Genomic DNA, 16,818 nt, shown 5'->3' with positions numbered 1-16,818 from the left:
CAAAGAGACCTTCACAAAGAGCTTCAGCTAACTTTCTCAGAACAGATGTGCGATTTACGAAGGGCCCAAAACACAAAAGACTGAATTTAACACACACACATATTGGAGGGGACAAATACAATATAATAGAAGAGCTCACTACATGTGACAGGTTTCATCATATGAAAAATACACTTCAGTACTTTGTATTTGTACTTGAGGTGAAAACGCAAACCTTTTTAGTGAGCAGAATAACCAGGGTGTTGGATTTGATGAAAAAAAAGAGTGCAACAATATGAACACATATACCATATGGACAAACGTTCACAAGCAAAATGTCAGAAACAAAAAGAAAATCAACGGAGAAAGAAAGACAAGCATGCAACAATTCCTACAATGGACAACATTGACCTAAAAAAAGAGCAGCCACGAAAGGAGCAAATGTCTTAAATTGTACCACGTGTACAACAGTACACTTTATATAAGGAGATTTATTGCTACATTAAATTGGGAACAATAGCAACAAACTACATGTGCACGTCATCAGACCAATTTAAACATTGCATAAACAGCATTTTTCCATTGATTTCCAACATTTCATTTACTAATTGATCAATGCAGGGTGATGTGACCAAGCATTTGTTTCTGGAGGCACTTTTGCAAAAAGACCGCTACCACCCCCCCCCCCCCCAAAATAAAAATAAAATAAAAACCCCAATTGCGCATGCACAAAATAAAAAGGTATGTTGCTTTGTTTTTTGACAAAAGAAAGGGACGATAAGACTTAATAGCTAAATAAAACCAAATATTACTTGCAACACATTTTAAGTTAAGTTGTCCAAAATGTTTCGGGAATCCGTGACAAACACCAAATATGGCTGTTCGACAAAAAAAAACTGTCATTCGCAGCGTGCTTGAACCAATCAAGCTCCTCACAACAGCCCAATCTGTAATTTAATACCTTCTGTTGAAAAATAATAATAATGAATAGAATAATAATGGAGGACGTGTTGGAGCAGGGAAAAGGGTCAAATAAATCAGTCAGCATGATTCAGAGAAACTAAGTGCATGATGTATGGAGAGGAATCTTATATATTATCCGGTTTAGTCTGTGCTATATACATGTCTTTACAATATCTTCCTGAATGTAGAAGCAGTTCATTGACTTGCAAAGTGGTGTTGTCTTTTTTTATGTTCAGTTGGCACTTGCTTGGTGGTTGTCTTGTCAGCCGTGGTAGTCATTGTAATGTTCTATTGCAGCTTTGAGGAGCCAGTCAGTCTTCCTGCCAAAATAAAAGGACGACAAGCCTGGCAAAATGGTGGAAGAGTGCAGGAAACAGTGCCATGTTGAATTTCAATTTCAGACCTGTGGAAAGGCACACAACATAGAACAGAAATTATCAAGATGAATCGCAGGGGTTCAATTTTCATGACCTCTCCCAAAAAGTTTCCTCAAAATATATGTACAGAATTGGTAAATGTGTGCTGAGTGGTTCCGGAATTATGTCAACAAACAATTTTTCTGGATTTAATTTGTGGTAATTGATAGAGAATAGACAGAATAGAAGTTATCACATTTAAGTTTCGTGCTATTGTATGCTTAGTTGGCCCACAATAGAAGCACAAAAATATCTGGGGTCAATCCGAAGTGAACAGAGCCTGTTAAACTGTCATCCTCAGGTAGGAGATATGGCCTTGGGCGGAATTTAGGACTTGGTAAACTCCTTCACAGGAAGAGCTCATTAGCCAGGTTACAAATCTATTAGTTCATGGAAAGACAAACGATTTATATGTCTATGTTCTGTTGGTTTATGGATGTTGGTGCTTGTACCATGGGACATCCAGGGGCGTGGTATTCAAATCAAGAAGACTGTGTTTTACTTGTGTCACTTGCATATACTCTCAATAAATAGCTTGGCAGAGGGCTGCAGTGGTTGGGCGTCGGCCAAAGAAGCACACACAAAGTGGCTTCATGAAAACTATGCCCCCCGCCAGCAGTAAAAGACAATCTTCCTGTGTTCGAGCCTTTGTTCAGTGTCCGAACAAACATCTCTGACAGTCATTAAGAACAAACGCAGAAAAGAATCGCTGCAAAAGTATACAGTACATGTAGAGGTTTCAACTTGCCAGAAAAATACATCGCCTGGATGAAAGGGGAATGGTCCAACACTTCTACCAAGACTGATAAAACACATTTTTTCTTGTATTTAGGGGCTGCAGTTTGTCTGACTAGCCCGGCAAATACTGAAGTCAAGCAACCGTGCGAAAAGTGATGAATGGGGGCACAATCATCAGGATAGGTGGCCATTTCTCACACTCATGCTTTTGTGCCTACGATCAGATTGGATACATTCGAATGCTCACATAGTTCATGTTGCTTGAACTCCAAAAAGGAACTACTCCTCAAACAAGACAATGAGCCCAAACACACCAGTAAACAGGGGAGCATCTTGATTCCAGACTAGTAAAATAAAACATGGACAGAAGAGCCAAAACCCCTTTTCTTAATCCAAAAAAAGAGACAATTGGGTGACTTCAAATGTGTCGTTTCTAAGGCAAAATCAAGACATGCAGAGAAATTGGGCCGTGTTCAGAGAAAATGCAGTGGTGGGCCGTCAGGGCCAGCAAGGCATTCTCTGCTGGCCTAACATAATCAGACATCATTATCATAATTATAATAAAAGTCAATTTCATTAAAAAAAGTATTTTTTTCTAAATATATATATAATTATTCTACATACTGTTTCCTTGATGTTATATTATATCCATTTGGTTATGCTCCTTTCAGTGTTGTAGTTTTAGGTCAGAGTTTTTAATCCAATCAGAATTCAGCTAGTTTGTGTCGCCAGGCTGTATGAAATCTGACCGACGCCTTCAGAATCAACAGTGAGGGTGTCTGTGCGCTGTACAGAACGGGCACATGTAGTTGACATACAGTTGCGATAGCCAATCAGATCACGAGTTGGCACAGTAAGGCCAGCTAGAGGGCCTCGCGTTGAACATGACGTACGCGTCCTGTGATTGGATACTCACTTTACCTCAGCCCTCAGCCCGGAAACTTTAGCAGAAAAACCAAGTATATCTACTCGCTTTTTTAACCCACAATGGCTGAAGGAGAGGACAACTCGCTGTCGCATGTAGGTAAGCCTATTCTCAAGAACAAATGAAAAAGATTTGTTTACTTTTATTTTCAACAAATAGTTCGTTTTGTGAACGTCTTGTTGTTTTTCTTATATTAAACTGACATTTTGTAATTTAGCGTAACATCTTGTTAAAGATTGCATATTCTTGGTGGACTTGATAAAACTTTGCGGACAAATGATTTTAAATTTCCTTTTATTTTTAAGTGTTTGCAGTATCACGTATAGTGACAAGTTCTAATTGCTGATGCAGATTTATTGATGTGTAATTGCTCCGGAAAATAGCCTGTGTTGTAGACGATTAAGGTGATGCCACGCCCAGTACTGCGTGCGTGTGCTTTTGTAAATGAGATCTCCAGCCGTTGTGTCATAAATTATGGTATTACGAGGGATATTTGTTCAAGTCGGACTAAGCAGGACTTCACTGAAGGCCGAGGTGTGAAATGCCCGAACCGCCACTGAGAAAATGAATATTTTGATGAAAGGTAAATTTGAATGTGACAATCACAAAAACATTTTCAAATTTGGACACATTTTTTTTTTCCACATCTCGCCCTCCTAAGGAAGAAATTGAATCCTGCATACTTGCCCTGAAAACATGAATAGAGATCGTTGCTACATGTCATTCAAACGCCGTCTCTTGACTTTTCCGTACACAGCGTGCTACTTTTCTTTTAAATGCTCCATGCCTGTCCTCCCGCCACTCTTTCTACAAATAAGAAGAAAAGAAATAAAAGAGAGGGGTTATTTTGAAAGCTGTTTTTCAAACAGCCCTAATTTCTCGTGCGTTTAAAACATGGAAACTTACTGCTGCATCGACGTTGGCTGGCGAGTCACCATTTGGATCAGCCAGCATGGAGATAACACTAATCATAATAGTTTCAACGGTATGGATGGGAAGCCAGCGCTCTTCTGGTTTTTCATAACCATACTTGTCCTCACCGGGTTCGTGTAAAATAGAAATACATACATCGCCGTTCTTGTCAACTAGAAAACAAAATAATAATAATCATTCAATTAATGGCATGACAACTCCAACAAGCGTCTTAATTAACGTATAGCACGCATCAAAATAAATTACAACATCATACAAAGGTTTTTCTCTTTAAATAGCTCAATTTAAAAAGTGAAAATCACAGTAATGATTCAGGAAATATATAGAAAATACTTTTTAGAAGGAACATTTCTGGACTAATTCTAAGTATTTGTTATCTTAGATTCTGGCTTGAGATGGCGAATTTGGTGTGTTCCAATTCACAGGTAATTGGGACTGGGCCGGCCCTTGAATAGGGAACGGTTGAGAAGAATTGAAGGCCGCTGAAATGCATGGTAAGGCTCAATTGCTGCCAGACTTGGTTGGGGTGTATGCATCAGTCCACGTGGAGCTGTTCATATGTGAGAAAAAAAATATAACAATAATTTCCGACCATCTCTTGTGACCGCATTTTCCTTATGTTATTTTTTTATCATTCAATTCAGTATTGTTGTCGTTGGAAGTAATATGGTTGGCCAGTATCTGAAGTTGCATGATCTTGAGCCGATAGCACTTTCTAATCGTGATATCCATTAGTGGCTCTTTATATAAAAAACATTTATATTTTCATGGTGAACCACAAAGGAATCCTTGTTAATCGGAAACAAATTTAGTCTTGTTTTTTGCAGGTATTTTTGGCAAAAAAAACATTGTGCATCTCATAGCTGTACCTACCATTAGGGTGCCAAATATCTGTGATAAACTTCATTTTAGGTGGCCTGAGAGGGTAGTCTTTGGGAAATGTCAGATGAGCTTTAAACACACCACCTTCACTGTGAAGAGTAAAACAAACAAACAAAGAAACAAATCAATGGAAATATTTGAACAATGTCCATACTTTCAAAACATTAAAAGTCGTGAGTAATATAATAATAACACATTTCATTTATAATCGCCTTTCAAAACTCTCAAGGACACTTTTCAGTCACAGGATATTTTTTCTGCGGGTGAGCAGAATGTAACACTGTATCATTCAACAAGTAAAAGGTGACGACTTACTAAAGCGTGTCCGGAGGTCCGATGATAAGAACTTCCCATCTATACAGATCATTATCCTCAATCAGGCCAGCCGAGAATCCCTCTACCGGGTTTTTATTCAGCTCTGGAGGCAAAAGAAAAATGGCAAATGAAGTTACACCGTACTTCATTTCATCACTTTACTTACTGACTTGTCATAGGTTAGTGATTTTCGACAGCATGTGGCACCGAACTAAACTTTTAGCTCCTCCAAACAGTCAAAAACAGATTTCAGCAGAATAAGATTCTAATTCAAGTTTCTCTTACGGTATACTCAATCACATAAGTCACGTTCATTCACAGACATCCCTTTGCCAGAGGATACTTGGTATTAATTTTGTTTTGTGGGCCTAAATTAGCCATCGTAAAAATATGGAGTCCTATTTCTTCATTGGGTAAAGGCACTAAGTGAGTCCAAACATCATTTCTCACCCACCCAACACCAGCTAAAAACTACAAAACAAGGGCCCGAATTGTATCACCATATACACCCACAAATTCAATTCCCCTGTATTTAGTTTATGTTGAGGTTAGGCTATGGGTCAATCAGTAATAACAGAGTGCCAACTCTGCATCTACAAGAGCATGCCAGATAAGGAGAAAAATCCAAGTTTTGCTCATTCAGAATCACAAATATTTATGTCGTGCAGTACTGTCCATGTTTTCAATTGCATCCCTGTCCTGGAGTTGAGAATGGTGTCGTGAAGATTCCAAACTGATCATAGACCAGCTTTTGCACGCACGCACGCACAGACACACTCAAACACACACACACATCCAGCCATAGCTGCTTGGCACACACATCCAGTCATATCTGCTTGGTAAACAGACACTGTAAATAATAAATACTGTAACAGCTGTGGACCGGTAATGCTCACTACCACGACGGGGACGGGGTTCAAGCGTTCCTGTTCCAGTGTATGCCTCTGACAGTGTATGTTTTCTCTGTCCAATACTGTGTCGCTGAGCTGAGGTCAAATGTCATGCATGTGCTCATGTGACAAAAAAGAGGATGATTCTTCGAATAACAAAAACATGGTCGCTTCTTAACATAATCGTCTATTACGGGGGAACGTCATCACCGTGAAACTGCTGAATGTTTCAAGAGGGAACGTGAATGCTTCGGTAGTGTTTCATTCGTGTTCGTGGCAGTGTACTTCTTAGTACTCTCACTGGGCGCATTTCAGCGATTTATATAAGAATGTTTAACTCTTTCAATTTTTGAATTTTGGTCCCGGCGGCTCTTCATATCGGACGGCAATCGTGCAACTTATCTGTATGCATCAAGCTAGCGTGTGTCAGACGACGTACACTACAAGACGTTCTTGTTTTAAAACAAGACGGTGTCTGTCAACGATCATTTCCACAAGCTTTCCGATATGTATTCAATTCATAATGGGACATTCACGTTAGTGTGCGACGTTGTTCAAAATAGTTTGCGACGGTGCCATCGTTTGAGTCCCAGCTAAAATCTTCATTAGCAAGTGGGGCAACATCCGCTAACGCCAACTGTTTCTTTACCTGCGAGCTGTCTCCTGAGTAACAGCGCTGATTGAGGCTCTGTCATAGTTTAGCCAATGTGATGCAGCGATTGTGAGCAGTAATATGCCGAGATAACGGCGTTTTATTCTCTTTAACTGCACAGTGCGCTGTCTCCTTTTATTTTCCGTTTGGCACTCGCGACATCTCTTCTTCTTCGCTGCCCTTTGCAGCAGTTCTCTCTGCAGAGCACTGCTACCGTTTCTTCTTCGTTGGTTTCCTTGCAGATAGTGTCCTCGTTAGTACGTTGCTGACATCTTCTGAAACTTAACTGTACTGTATACGTAAGTACGTAAGTACAGATGCCCAAATATAATTTACCGTCAGTACAGTAACAAAATACGTACCACTACTGTTTACAAGACAGGGCATACACCCGCAGAGATGAACTGCTTTATTTCCTATCTCGCTCCAGCTGTTGTTAAAGTGCTATATAAACCAAAATGCATTGTATTGTATTGTAACTTTCTAAATGTGTGAGCTATTTCTATTCATTCTCTAAACCTACAAGTACCTAAAACAAATTCAACACCAAATTCACACAAGACATTTTATTTCACATTGTCTAATTGTATATTTGAGGCCCATGTGAAATTCATAATTGTAATCTTGGATAACATGGGTTCCGTGTGATTTACTGTTCGACACTGTATATCTCATGTGCAAAGTAATAAAAGGAAATATTTTGCAAATAAAGGGATATAAATAGAAAATGGATGATTGTTAGTGATATGTAAATGTGAATGGGCACATTGAATGTCACAGCTGTTGCTTATCCACACAGTGGTAGTGATTGTTTTATTGTGTCACAAAATATGTTTGAATACAGTCAGACCATCTCACTTGAAACCATTGTGTGGTGATTTAACGGACATCTGGAAGTCACAACACATTCATTTAGCCCTCATCACCTGACAGCCACATGTTACAGGACTTGTGTTTGCGTAAAGCTAATAGCCACGATACATTATTGATTGTTTACATTGATCTTTAAGTTTGGACCCAGAAAAGGCTGCAGTGCCGTAAGTCTTTTTGTGCTTAATGCACATGGAATGTTCTTGTGCTCTTTTGTGGGTGTGAGAAATTGAAATACAGTGACAGAAGTGTTGCCGATGAACCAAAGTACATAACATAGGGTAATGGTTACCAATATGAATCGTTTTCTTCTATTGTTTCTGAAAAAAAGAAGTGGGAGGAAATGAATGTGATAGATGTATTCTTTACAGTATTGCAAGACAGTGAAGAACAGTGTGAAAGCATTTGGCCATCCCCAAAATGGGCTGTCCCTCACTTACTAACTCAATATAAGAGTAAGGCCGTCATTTGGCTTCCTCATGCCTCCGAGATACACTGGGAGTTTTTCGGTCATCTGACTACCGGCACCATGGAATGAACAAGATCATCAACAAGTATATCAGATTACTTAAAATTGTCAGTTGGTCTCTGGAAATGATGTTGAATTGTCACTTGTGACTCTCTGAGAGGTAAGTGTACCATTTTCGAGGGAGCAAAAATCATGATTTGCTGTTCATTTAAAAGGATTGCAGAGCAGAACTTCCAATGAAGAGAATGTATTATTTTTCTTTATATTGTGAAATGTCATATCTTTTTTCTAAACCCGCTTCTCTTATTTTACGTCAACCTGGTTTCATTACGCTCACGTAATAGTCTTTTATGGGTTTAAAATCACATTTGTATTAAATGCCAAAAGCAAACAATTCCAAAAGTGTCAATAAATTACACGGAAAAGGAAGATAAGCCACTTTCATTTCAACAATTTCAATCATTTTTGCAAGTGAAACAAGGTCATCAGTTAGTAGTTGTATTAAGTTCATCCTGTCTACTTGATATCTAATTTAAAACAGATTATTTTCTTACACTGTCTGTAAGAAAATAATCTCTTTTAAATTAAAATAAGGTAATCAGTTAGGTTTGGAGAGCTTTTGGATTCCTCTAAAACTGGGAAATTACAATTCCACCCCCCCCCCCCACCCCCAGTCCAGGTGAGGAGAAAGCTGCTCACCATGGAGGTGAAAGGCCAAGATGGGCCACAACTCCGACCAAGTCTGGGTTCCAGTTCCGGTCTCCACTATGGCTCATTTGTGAACAGTCTTTCTTCACTGACACCCAAATTGGACGACAGACCTGCAATTTCACACCGACGAGCCCACGTTGCTGTGGCTGTGCTCTGCTATGTCAATTTACTCAACTACATGGAGCGATACACAATTGCAGGTTTCTACACACAGGACAATGCTGCCACTCTCCCACACAACATGTTCAGAGTGATCAATGAGCTGCTTTTTATTATACACATAGGTGTACTTCTCAACATACAGACGTTCTTTGATATCCATGACAGTACAGCTGGACTTCTGCATACAGGTAAAAAAATCTCTTTGAAAAGCGTTAACCAAGTGCATGTTTTGAAAGTCCCTTTACTCCACCCTACATTGCTTCACAAGGAAGTGCTGCAATGCAGTTGCAGAACATACAGTTTGTGATTGCATCAATTTGTGCTGCAGTGACCATCTCACAGCACTGAAGATACTTGGACTATAAACCTTTATCTCAGCACGGTGGTTTGAGGGGGAAAAAGTCTTTCCAAAATGCTTGCTTTTGAATGAATCTTTTCACTGCATCAAACAGACTTTTTTTAAAGATGGTATAACTTCTAAAAATGGCAGAGTTGCGTACCGGTTGAAGCTAAGTGAGACGTAAGTAAGAGTAAGAGATGTGAGGAAGGTGAAAAGTGCAATTGTGCCGCATAAATACTAAAGTGCTGTGTGCAATGAACAGAAGGTGCTGTAGATGAGATGATTACTTTCTGGGAGGTGATGACTTTTTTAGATGACATTATTCAGCAAAATGTTCGGACAAATATAAATAATCCACCATTAATTCACGTTTGTCCTCGCTATGGTAGCAGCTGACTATCATGAGTTAGCGCGTATTTTATGAGATTATTCGGTGGTCGAGTGGTAATCACATCAACCTAACAGTGCAGATTGTGGGTTTGATTCCACCTCTGGCCTTGCTGTGTGGACATTTCATGTTGTCCACAGGCCTGCCTTGGTGTTGTCCGGGTCCTCCGGTTTACTCCCACCTTACCAAAACACGCAGCGCAGGGTGATTGAACAATCAAAAATGTCCCTTGGCGTGAGTGTGAGCACGGATGGTTGTTTGTCTATGTGTGATGGCAACTGGTTCAGGGTATCCTCTGCCAACGGTCTCCCCATGCTAGCTTTGGTGTCAGCGCTATACACCAAAAAAAAAGTAAAACAAATGATAAACAGTTGAATGAAAATGGTTGCATCTCGCTTTACTCCTATTTAATTGCACACAAAGCTGCTGCTCTATTTGAATGGCAGCAGCTACAATTGTTGAAGTATGTCGAAATAACAGACTTGTCTTATATTTTTTGTGTTAAATTTTTAAAATCGTTAAAATCCTATGAAGACTCCACTGTCAACATGATATACTAAAACACTTACAGTTTTTATCTGCAGCTTCCTGCTAACGGCTCCTCTCTTCGGTTACCTTGGCGACCGCTACAACCGAGTACATATCATGGCGGTCGGGTTGACGATATGGCTGGTGACTGCAACTGGTAGCTCTTTTGTTTCTAAGTCGGTATGTGCAAAAGAGATGTGCTCACATACACTTCAAGAGGCTTTACCCCTTTGAGCAGCATGTAACTGTCAACTCCGTCATGTGTTTGTTTGTCTGCATCCATCCATCCATCCATCCATCCATCCATCCATCCATCCATCCATCCATCCATCCATCCATCCATTTTACCAATTTCTGTTTATTTATTTATTTATTTATTTATTTATGTATTTATTTGTTTGTTTATTTGTTTATTTATATATTGATGTACTCATCTATTTATTTGCTTGTCTATGTGTTTGTTTATTTATTTATTTATTTGTTTATCTGTATGTTTATGTGTTTATCTTATTTAGTTATCTTTATTTATCTATTCATTTGTCTCTGTTTATTTATCTATTTACCTATTTATCTAGTTATCTATTTACCTAGTTATTTATCTGTTTATTTGTCTATTTATTGTGTATTTATATATGTATGTGTGTATGTGTGTATTCATTCAAAGAGATAAAAGTTATACTCAATGTTATGTTCAGTGTTATGATACTGATCATGTGCTTCTCTGATGACTTCATCTGTCAAGTACTTTTGGCTTCTGGTGCTGTTACGAGGCTTGGTCGGGATAGGTGAGGCGAGTTATTCCACGATCGCTCCCACCATTATAGGGGATCTTTTCTCTGGGGGACAACGGACCATCATGATTGCTGCTTTCTACATTTTTATCCCGGTTGGGAGGTCAGATATTTTGCGTACATGATGCGTGATAGAATCTGAGTTAGCTTTTTTTTCGTTTTTTTTTTCCGACGTCATCTCCTTTAAAATGACTTGACGCGCGTGTGCGTGTGTGTGTGTGTGTGTGTGTGTGTGTGTGTGTGTGTGTGTGTGTGTGTGTGTGTGTGTGTGTGTGTGTGTGTGTGTGTGTGTGTGTGTGTGTGTGTGTGTGTGTGTGTGTGTGTCTTTAGTGGCCTTGGCTATATAACAGGGGCGTCAGTAGCAAGCCTGACAGGTGACTGGCACTGGTCTCTGAGGGTGAGTCCATCCTATACAACTCTAAATATTTTCCCAGAGCGCTAACCATAATAACGAGTTTTGCGCGTTACTATGTTGACAGATAACTCCCATTTTCGGTCTTGTTGGACTGTTTTTAGTGGTGCTATTATGCCCAAACCCACCCAGGGGGGTGACAGAAAACAACCACCATGACGGTAACAATCGAAGTTCATACTTGGAGGACATCAAGTATCTACTAAAAAAGTAGGACATAAAACATGTGGTATGTGAAACAGATCCTGAACAAAAATTAGCATGGCTTTTAATCTGGTATTTTGTCACACACCAAGTAAAAGTTACATATGGTCAACTCTGGGAGTGACAGCAATGGCCTTCCTTACTGGAGCGTTGGCTTTCTGGATGCCCAGCTTTCTGTTCAGAGCTCAGGTGTTTCAGAGCCTTCGACCGCCTTGCACAAAAGGGTCCTGCAACTCCATCGACAGGTCTTTTATTCTTTTCACGACCTCCCAATTCCTAATAATTGCATATTTTTAATTTCTGTATTCTTCTCCTCCCAGTACAGCTTTATCTTTGGCGCCATCACAGTGGTCTCTGGCATTCTCGGAGTGTGTATCGGCACTGGTTTGGCCAGATGGTTGCGGAACAAAGTGCCCAATGCAGATCCACTCATTTGTGCTGGAGGCATGCTAGGATCAGTCCCATGCCTCTTTATCAGCATCTTTGTGGCGACAGCAAGTATCCCAGCCACTTATGTAAGCCTTACTTCTGGTTATTTGTCCACATTTCATCATTGACCCATTTTTAACACTGTGTACCCAATATATAACATCTCTTTCCTATCATTACTATCATATTTTAGGTCTTTGTTTTCATAGCAGAGCTCTTATTATCATTGAACTGGTCCCTTCTGGCTGACATGCTACTTGTAAGTTTGACAAATCTAAGCAAGACACAACGAAATATTGTAACATTTCAACTCAGATGATGTTTTCTTTCCGCTGTAGTACATTGTTGTACCCACCAGAAGGGCCACAGCTGAGGCTCTCCAGATTACAGTCTGCCACCTTCTCGGGGATGCCGGGAGTCCTTATCTCATAGGAATAGTGAGTAATCAGAAAAAGAGAGCTTTGTTCATTTCATCATTGATAACGCCCACCGCCAATGACTGTCTCCATATTAGATATCAGACGGAATACAGAAATCCAAGGCTCCATCCAGTACTTGGAGCTTCCTTAGTCTTCAGTACAGTTTTTTGATTTGCCCTTTTGTTGCCATCATCGGCGGGATTTTCTTCCTCATGACTGCTCTTTACATCAATGATGACAGAATGGCAGCTCAAAAACTGGTGGAAGGTATGTCATTCCATTGTAGGTCCTGAATTATTTGAGCAAGGTTTTAACACTATTATTAATAATTAGCATTTACTTCTATTGTATCGGTGTTTGGGAGCCTTTTTCTGAGCATCTTCATCTGTATTAAGTTCATAGAGTTGCTTGTTCTGTAGCCACAAGGGGACATAAACCAGTGTCTTCTTGTGCCGGTCCCAAGGCCGGATAAATACAGAGAGTTGTGTCAGGAAGGACATCCGACGTAAAAACTTGGCCAAAACAAACTTGCGAATAAAACCTCTAAAGATGGAGAACACTGATTCGCTGTGGCGACCCCTGAAGGGAAAAGCAGAAAGGAAAAGAAGTATCGATGCTTCTATTACAACTACAGTACTGTGTTTACTCCTGTCATGATTTTTAAGGTGGTGGTGGACCCCAAAAAAGCAGGCAAGAGGCAGGACCAGTGTATATTTGAAAAATTGTATTAAATAAAGTCATCAGGAACAAAATCTCAAACAACAGTCATCGGAACTGAAAGGTCCAAAGTAGCAAACAAAACCACGAGTAAAACATGACAAGACAAAACAAACCTGGCAGGGTGAAACAAACAATGACCTGACACTGAATGGTCGTGGCGGGAGTCCTTTGAATTGCCACTGATTAAAATGACCAACCCCTGTGCAGCTGCAGGCGGGGCCCTACAGTGCCACCGGTTGGTCGCAAACCGATATGTAACAACCCCAACTACTATGACTACCATGGAAAGAGCTTTGAGCATTTACTTGATATCACCTGAAGACCCCTGTACTAATCTGTTCTTTGTCCTCACATGTAAAACAGATTCATAGAGTGTCTGACTTACTGTTTTGTCACTGAAAATAATGACTTTTTTGAATATATTAAATTTCATTGCGTTTGGTGACTACGCAAAACAAGATCACCTGAATCCAGATAACGTCAAAAGGACATTCATGCAATAATTAAAACATGTTTCTGTTCACAATTATGTGAAGTGGTAAAATATAATAAAATGGAGGTAGGTAGTGGCATGAATGCACAAATAACAACATATTAAACTGCAAGTCAGTACTACGTACGTGCAAATCACTTGGGTGGGTGCATGCTTTATTTAAAACTGATCATCAAGACTAAAGTATACACCATTCTCCAAATCCTCTGGAGCTACCCTGTTGTTGAGCAGCAACTTTATTTTCTGTTGACCTGATAGCACGCCTCAATGCAAATAAAATTCCTTTACGGACTCGACAATCGGCAGTCCAGTTCTACGACATCTCACAGTCAGAAATGGATTCAAGCAGATAAACTGGTCATTGTCAGTCTACATTGGACCTGCAATGAGAACATTCCTTTCAATTCCATTGTTTGTTTCATGGAAGGGAAATTTCCCGACGAAGGCCGCTTCATTCACTTCTCATGTCATATTTTACCTTTTCTATTGACAAACATGTGTTTCTTTCTGTCTTTGAATTATTCCTCTAGATACTTTCCAACAAGGTCCGACACCAGAACCTACCGTGGAGATGAACAACCCGCAGAGTGAATAACCCTGGACAAAAGCAGATATGCAGTTAATGCTTTTGTTAATTTAAATCAATGCTCTGAGTGCAGCAATGGAACTGACCAGAAGAGTTTTGTTTTTTTAACAAAGCGCAGCAGAAACCCGAAAGAAGAACTTTCCCGACTTATATCGTTGGGCCATTTCATTTTGTTGACTTCCATTCTCTGCCACATTGCACAACATTAACACTGGATAAATCTAACAAATTCAGAACACAGTACAGTATATGTTTTGCATTATCAATAAAAAATAAACAACAAAAATGTTTGGCTATCGTTTTGGTCTTTTATTTTCTCCTAAAGCAGATTAATGAATCAAAACTGAATTAATAGTCTATCATCAGGATAATCGCTTTTTATTGCATATACAGTATTACAATCCCAGTTTGGATGAGCCGATAAAACCTAATTACTTTTCACAGGTAATAATAAGATGACATGACTATAGTCCATTCATTTCCCCGCGATCATTATATCTTGTCTTTCTAAACGAGACCCTGAAGGTCTTGCTGACAGTAATCACATTTTGAGAATCCCGTCCCTTTGGTCAATCCAAATCTAAGCAGAAAAAGCTGAGCGTTGAGAAAAAGAAACAGCTGCAACGGGGAGACACGTGCCTGTATTTTTTATTCATTTCTTGGTGGAGTCAAAAACCTTCCCCCTGAAGTGGATGGATGAAAAATCTAAATGTTACCATGTCAATAATATACAGTACTATTTAGAGTGTATGCTTATTTTGCCCGCTAGATGGTGGTGCTACCCTTTGGTCCCGAATGCAATGAGGCTTATGTCGGAGTTGAGCAGATCTTATGCATTTTTCTTCTGCATAGACGCGACATGGTCTGTGTGTGTGTGTGTGTGTGTGTGCGCGTGTGTGTGTGTGCGCGTGCACGTGCGCGTGAACGTGCGTGTGCGTGCGCGAGTGTGTGTGCAGTGTGTGTGTGCGTATTGTGTGTGCGTAATATGTGTGCGTTGTGTGTGCTTTCCATTCATCCATTTTCCGTCCCGCTTATTCCTCGCTTTGTTTTCTCAAATAAAGGTGATTGACGTTTTACAAGATGAATTCTATCATATCATGTATTTAGACTTGCACAATGCAACGTTTGCATTGATTCCTACGAGCCACTAAGCCCCTTTCATAAGTCTCACGTACACTTTACAGTCACGGTTTAATGTAAATTTACGTTTTGTAGCGTCACATATGTTGTTAGCTTCTTTTGAATCTTTCTTCTAGTTTGAGGTTCTGTGCATCTATTTTGGAAAATGACATGCAATTGCACGACTTTGTAACGCTTGCGAAAGTCCGGAAGAAAGAAGCAGGCTTCTGATTGGCTGCCGAGCCGAGTATGCAAATTTCAACTGCAGGTAGTCTATGTTTGTGTGCTCGGCGACGGTACACGTGTTTTGTTAGCGCGTGAAGGCGAGAGCGTCAGTGAGGAGTTTGTTGAGCGCGCGGTCAGGACAAACCATCTATGATTTGGCGGAATTTAACACAAGTAGGTATTATTGAGCTTGAATATTTCGTTGTGTAATAATATGTTTTGAATGTTGAAAGTGATTCCATTTTTCAATAAATGTTGATTTCTTTGCCCCTTCGATGGAAACTTAAAAACAGACGCAATCTTGATAAATCACAGTGCATATGTTATTTTAATCTATTTCCATTTCCTCCTCCAAGTATCTGCGAAATAGTTTGTAAATGCCATATCTTGCATATTCCTTGAGAAAAATTTATTAACTGATCAGGGATATTTTTCACATTTGAAAGACAGTTAATAAATTGGGTTGTAGTGTTTTTACTGTGCTATGAGGTTTGTACATACTACATTTAAAGGACAACCGGCACCATTTTTTGTTTTTGTTTCCCACTGACATCAGAAAAACGTTTTATAGCATCTAAAATACCCAAATCAGGCAGGCTGATATTTTTAGTTAAATGAAAAACACCAATAAAAATGACTTCAAAATGAATCCGGAAATGGCCAGTTTCAGAAGGTTGCTCGAGAATCAAAACAATGGCTTCAGATTCGGAGAAGATGTTTTCTTGTTCTTGTTCTTCTGAAGAGGAAAGCATAAATGTTTGCAATTGATTCTAGGAGTCCTCCCATATCAATTCGAGCCGTCAATGACAGCAATGTAGCACCCAGAAAAAGCAGAAGATTGCGCCCAAGCTCCGTTGGAAATGGGCTGATTTGTCAGCTGGGAATTTGTGTCAGCGAATATCAAATAGTTGTCTTGGTGCAACACACAACGATTCACCATGGCGTTATTTATGTGTTTTCCTTCTAATTTCGCCATCAACACGGATTAACACGAAGTTTTCAGACTAAACAAAGTACCCAAAATGCATTGTATGTCGCTTTCTCGGTCAGGGCGGTCCAAACGTGACGTCACATGGGGATCGTCATCAACTCGAAAACAAGACTTCATATATTCAGCGCAAGTCTTAAAACGTAAACTATAGCTATATGCTGTGGAATCTTTGTAAAATACGCTCAGTCGAAGTCATTTGAAGTGATTTTATAAATTATGGACATAACTTGTTCGGAGTATTTCCGGCCCAAACACTCCCTCCAAATGC

At 39.7% G+C, this 16,818-nt stretch overlaps 2 protein-coding genes across 4 annotated transcripts; one reads left to right on the top strand and one right to left on the bottom strand.

The window, feature by feature from the left end:
• Window positions 1-1,124: 1,124 nt before the first annotated feature.
• ube2g1a (ubiquitin-conjugating enzyme E2G 1a (UBC7 homolog, yeast)) lies at window positions 1,125-6,883 on the bottom strand. Of its 2 annotated transcripts, none has more exons than XM_089017425.1 (6): window positions 6,691-6,883; window positions 5,152-5,254; window positions 4,828-4,925; window positions 3,928-4,106; window positions 3,705-3,828; window positions 1,125-1,345 (listed from the first exon to the last, which is right to left on the bottom strand). In XM_089017425.1, the coding sequence occupies exons 1-5, from the start codon at window positions 6,734-6,736 to the stop codon at window positions 3,742-3,744; spliced, it is 513 nt and encodes a 170-aa protein (XP_088873551.1). In that variant the 5' UTR covers window positions 6,737-6,883; the 3' UTR covers window positions 1,125-1,345; window positions 3,705-3,741. The 2 variants fall into 2 exon arrangements, with proteins under 2 accessions (XP_088873551.1, XP_088873550.1); XM_089017424.1 differs by having other exon boundaries at window positions 3,709-3,828.
• Window positions 6,884-8,035: 1,152 nt separating this feature from the next.
• On the top strand, window positions 8,036-14,320 carry spns3 (SPNS lysolipid transporter 3, sphingosine-1-phosphate (putative)). 2 transcript variants are annotated; one of them, XM_089017436.1, is made up of 13 exons: window positions 8,036-8,117; window positions 8,707-8,943; window positions 9,028-9,093; window positions 10,205-10,341; window positions 10,904-11,055; window positions 11,283-11,349; window positions 11,432-11,574; window positions 11,661-11,813; window positions 11,894-12,083; window positions 12,191-12,256; window positions 12,336-12,434; window positions 12,512-12,683; window positions 14,160-14,320. In XM_089017436.1, the coding sequence occupies exons 2-13, from the start codon at window positions 8,733-8,735 to the stop codon at window positions 14,222-14,224; spliced, it is 1,521 nt and encodes a 506-aa protein (XP_088873562.1). In that variant the 5' UTR covers window positions 8,036-8,117; window positions 8,707-8,732; the 3' UTR covers window positions 14,225-14,320. The 2 variants fall into 2 exon arrangements, with proteins under 2 accessions (XP_088873562.1, XP_088873561.1); XM_089017435.1 differs by having other exon boundaries at window positions 8,053-8,192.
• The last annotated feature ends 2,498 nt before the right edge of the window (window positions 14,321-16,818 follow it).

Source organism: Hippocampus bargibanti, linkage group LG16 (genome assembly GCF_051943395.1).
Source record: "Hippocampus bargibanti isolate YZ-2025 linkage group LG16, ASM5194339v1, whole genome shotgun sequence".
NCBI lineage: Eukaryota > Metazoa > Chordata > Actinopteri > Syngnathiformes > Syngnathidae > Hippocampus > Hippocampus bargibanti.
The sequence above is the reverse complement of the archived record's forward strand: the minus strand, read 5'-3'. Positions and strand labels throughout refer to the sequence as shown.

Bases quoted from the DNA above. Each gene is read 5' to 3' on its own strand.
- ube2g1a (XM_089017425.1), bottom strand. From the start codon at position 6,736: ATGACAGAGCCTCAATCAGCGCTGTTACTCAGGAGACAGCTCGCAG. The intron at 4,926-5,151 runs GTAAGTCGTCAC...TACTCTTCACAG, and splicing joins GGACCTCCGGACACGCTTTA to TGAAGGTGGTGTGTTTAAAG. The intron at 3,829-3,927 runs GTAAGTTTCCAT...TCTTATTTGTAG, and splicing joins CAGCCAACGTCGATGCAGCA to AAAGAGTGGCGGGAGGACAG.
- spns3 (XM_089017436.1), top strand. From the start codon at position 8,733: ATGGAGGTGAAAGGCCAAGATGGGCCACAACTCCGACCAAGTCTGGGT. The intron at 9,094-10,204 runs GTAAAAAAATCT...AAACACTTACAG, and splicing joins AGCTGGACTTCTGCATACAG to TTTTTATCTGCAGCTTCCTG. The intron at 10,342-10,903 runs GTATGTGCAAAA...TCATCTGTCAAG, and splicing joins GCTCTTTTGTTTCTAAGTCG to TACTTTTGGCTTCTGGTGCT.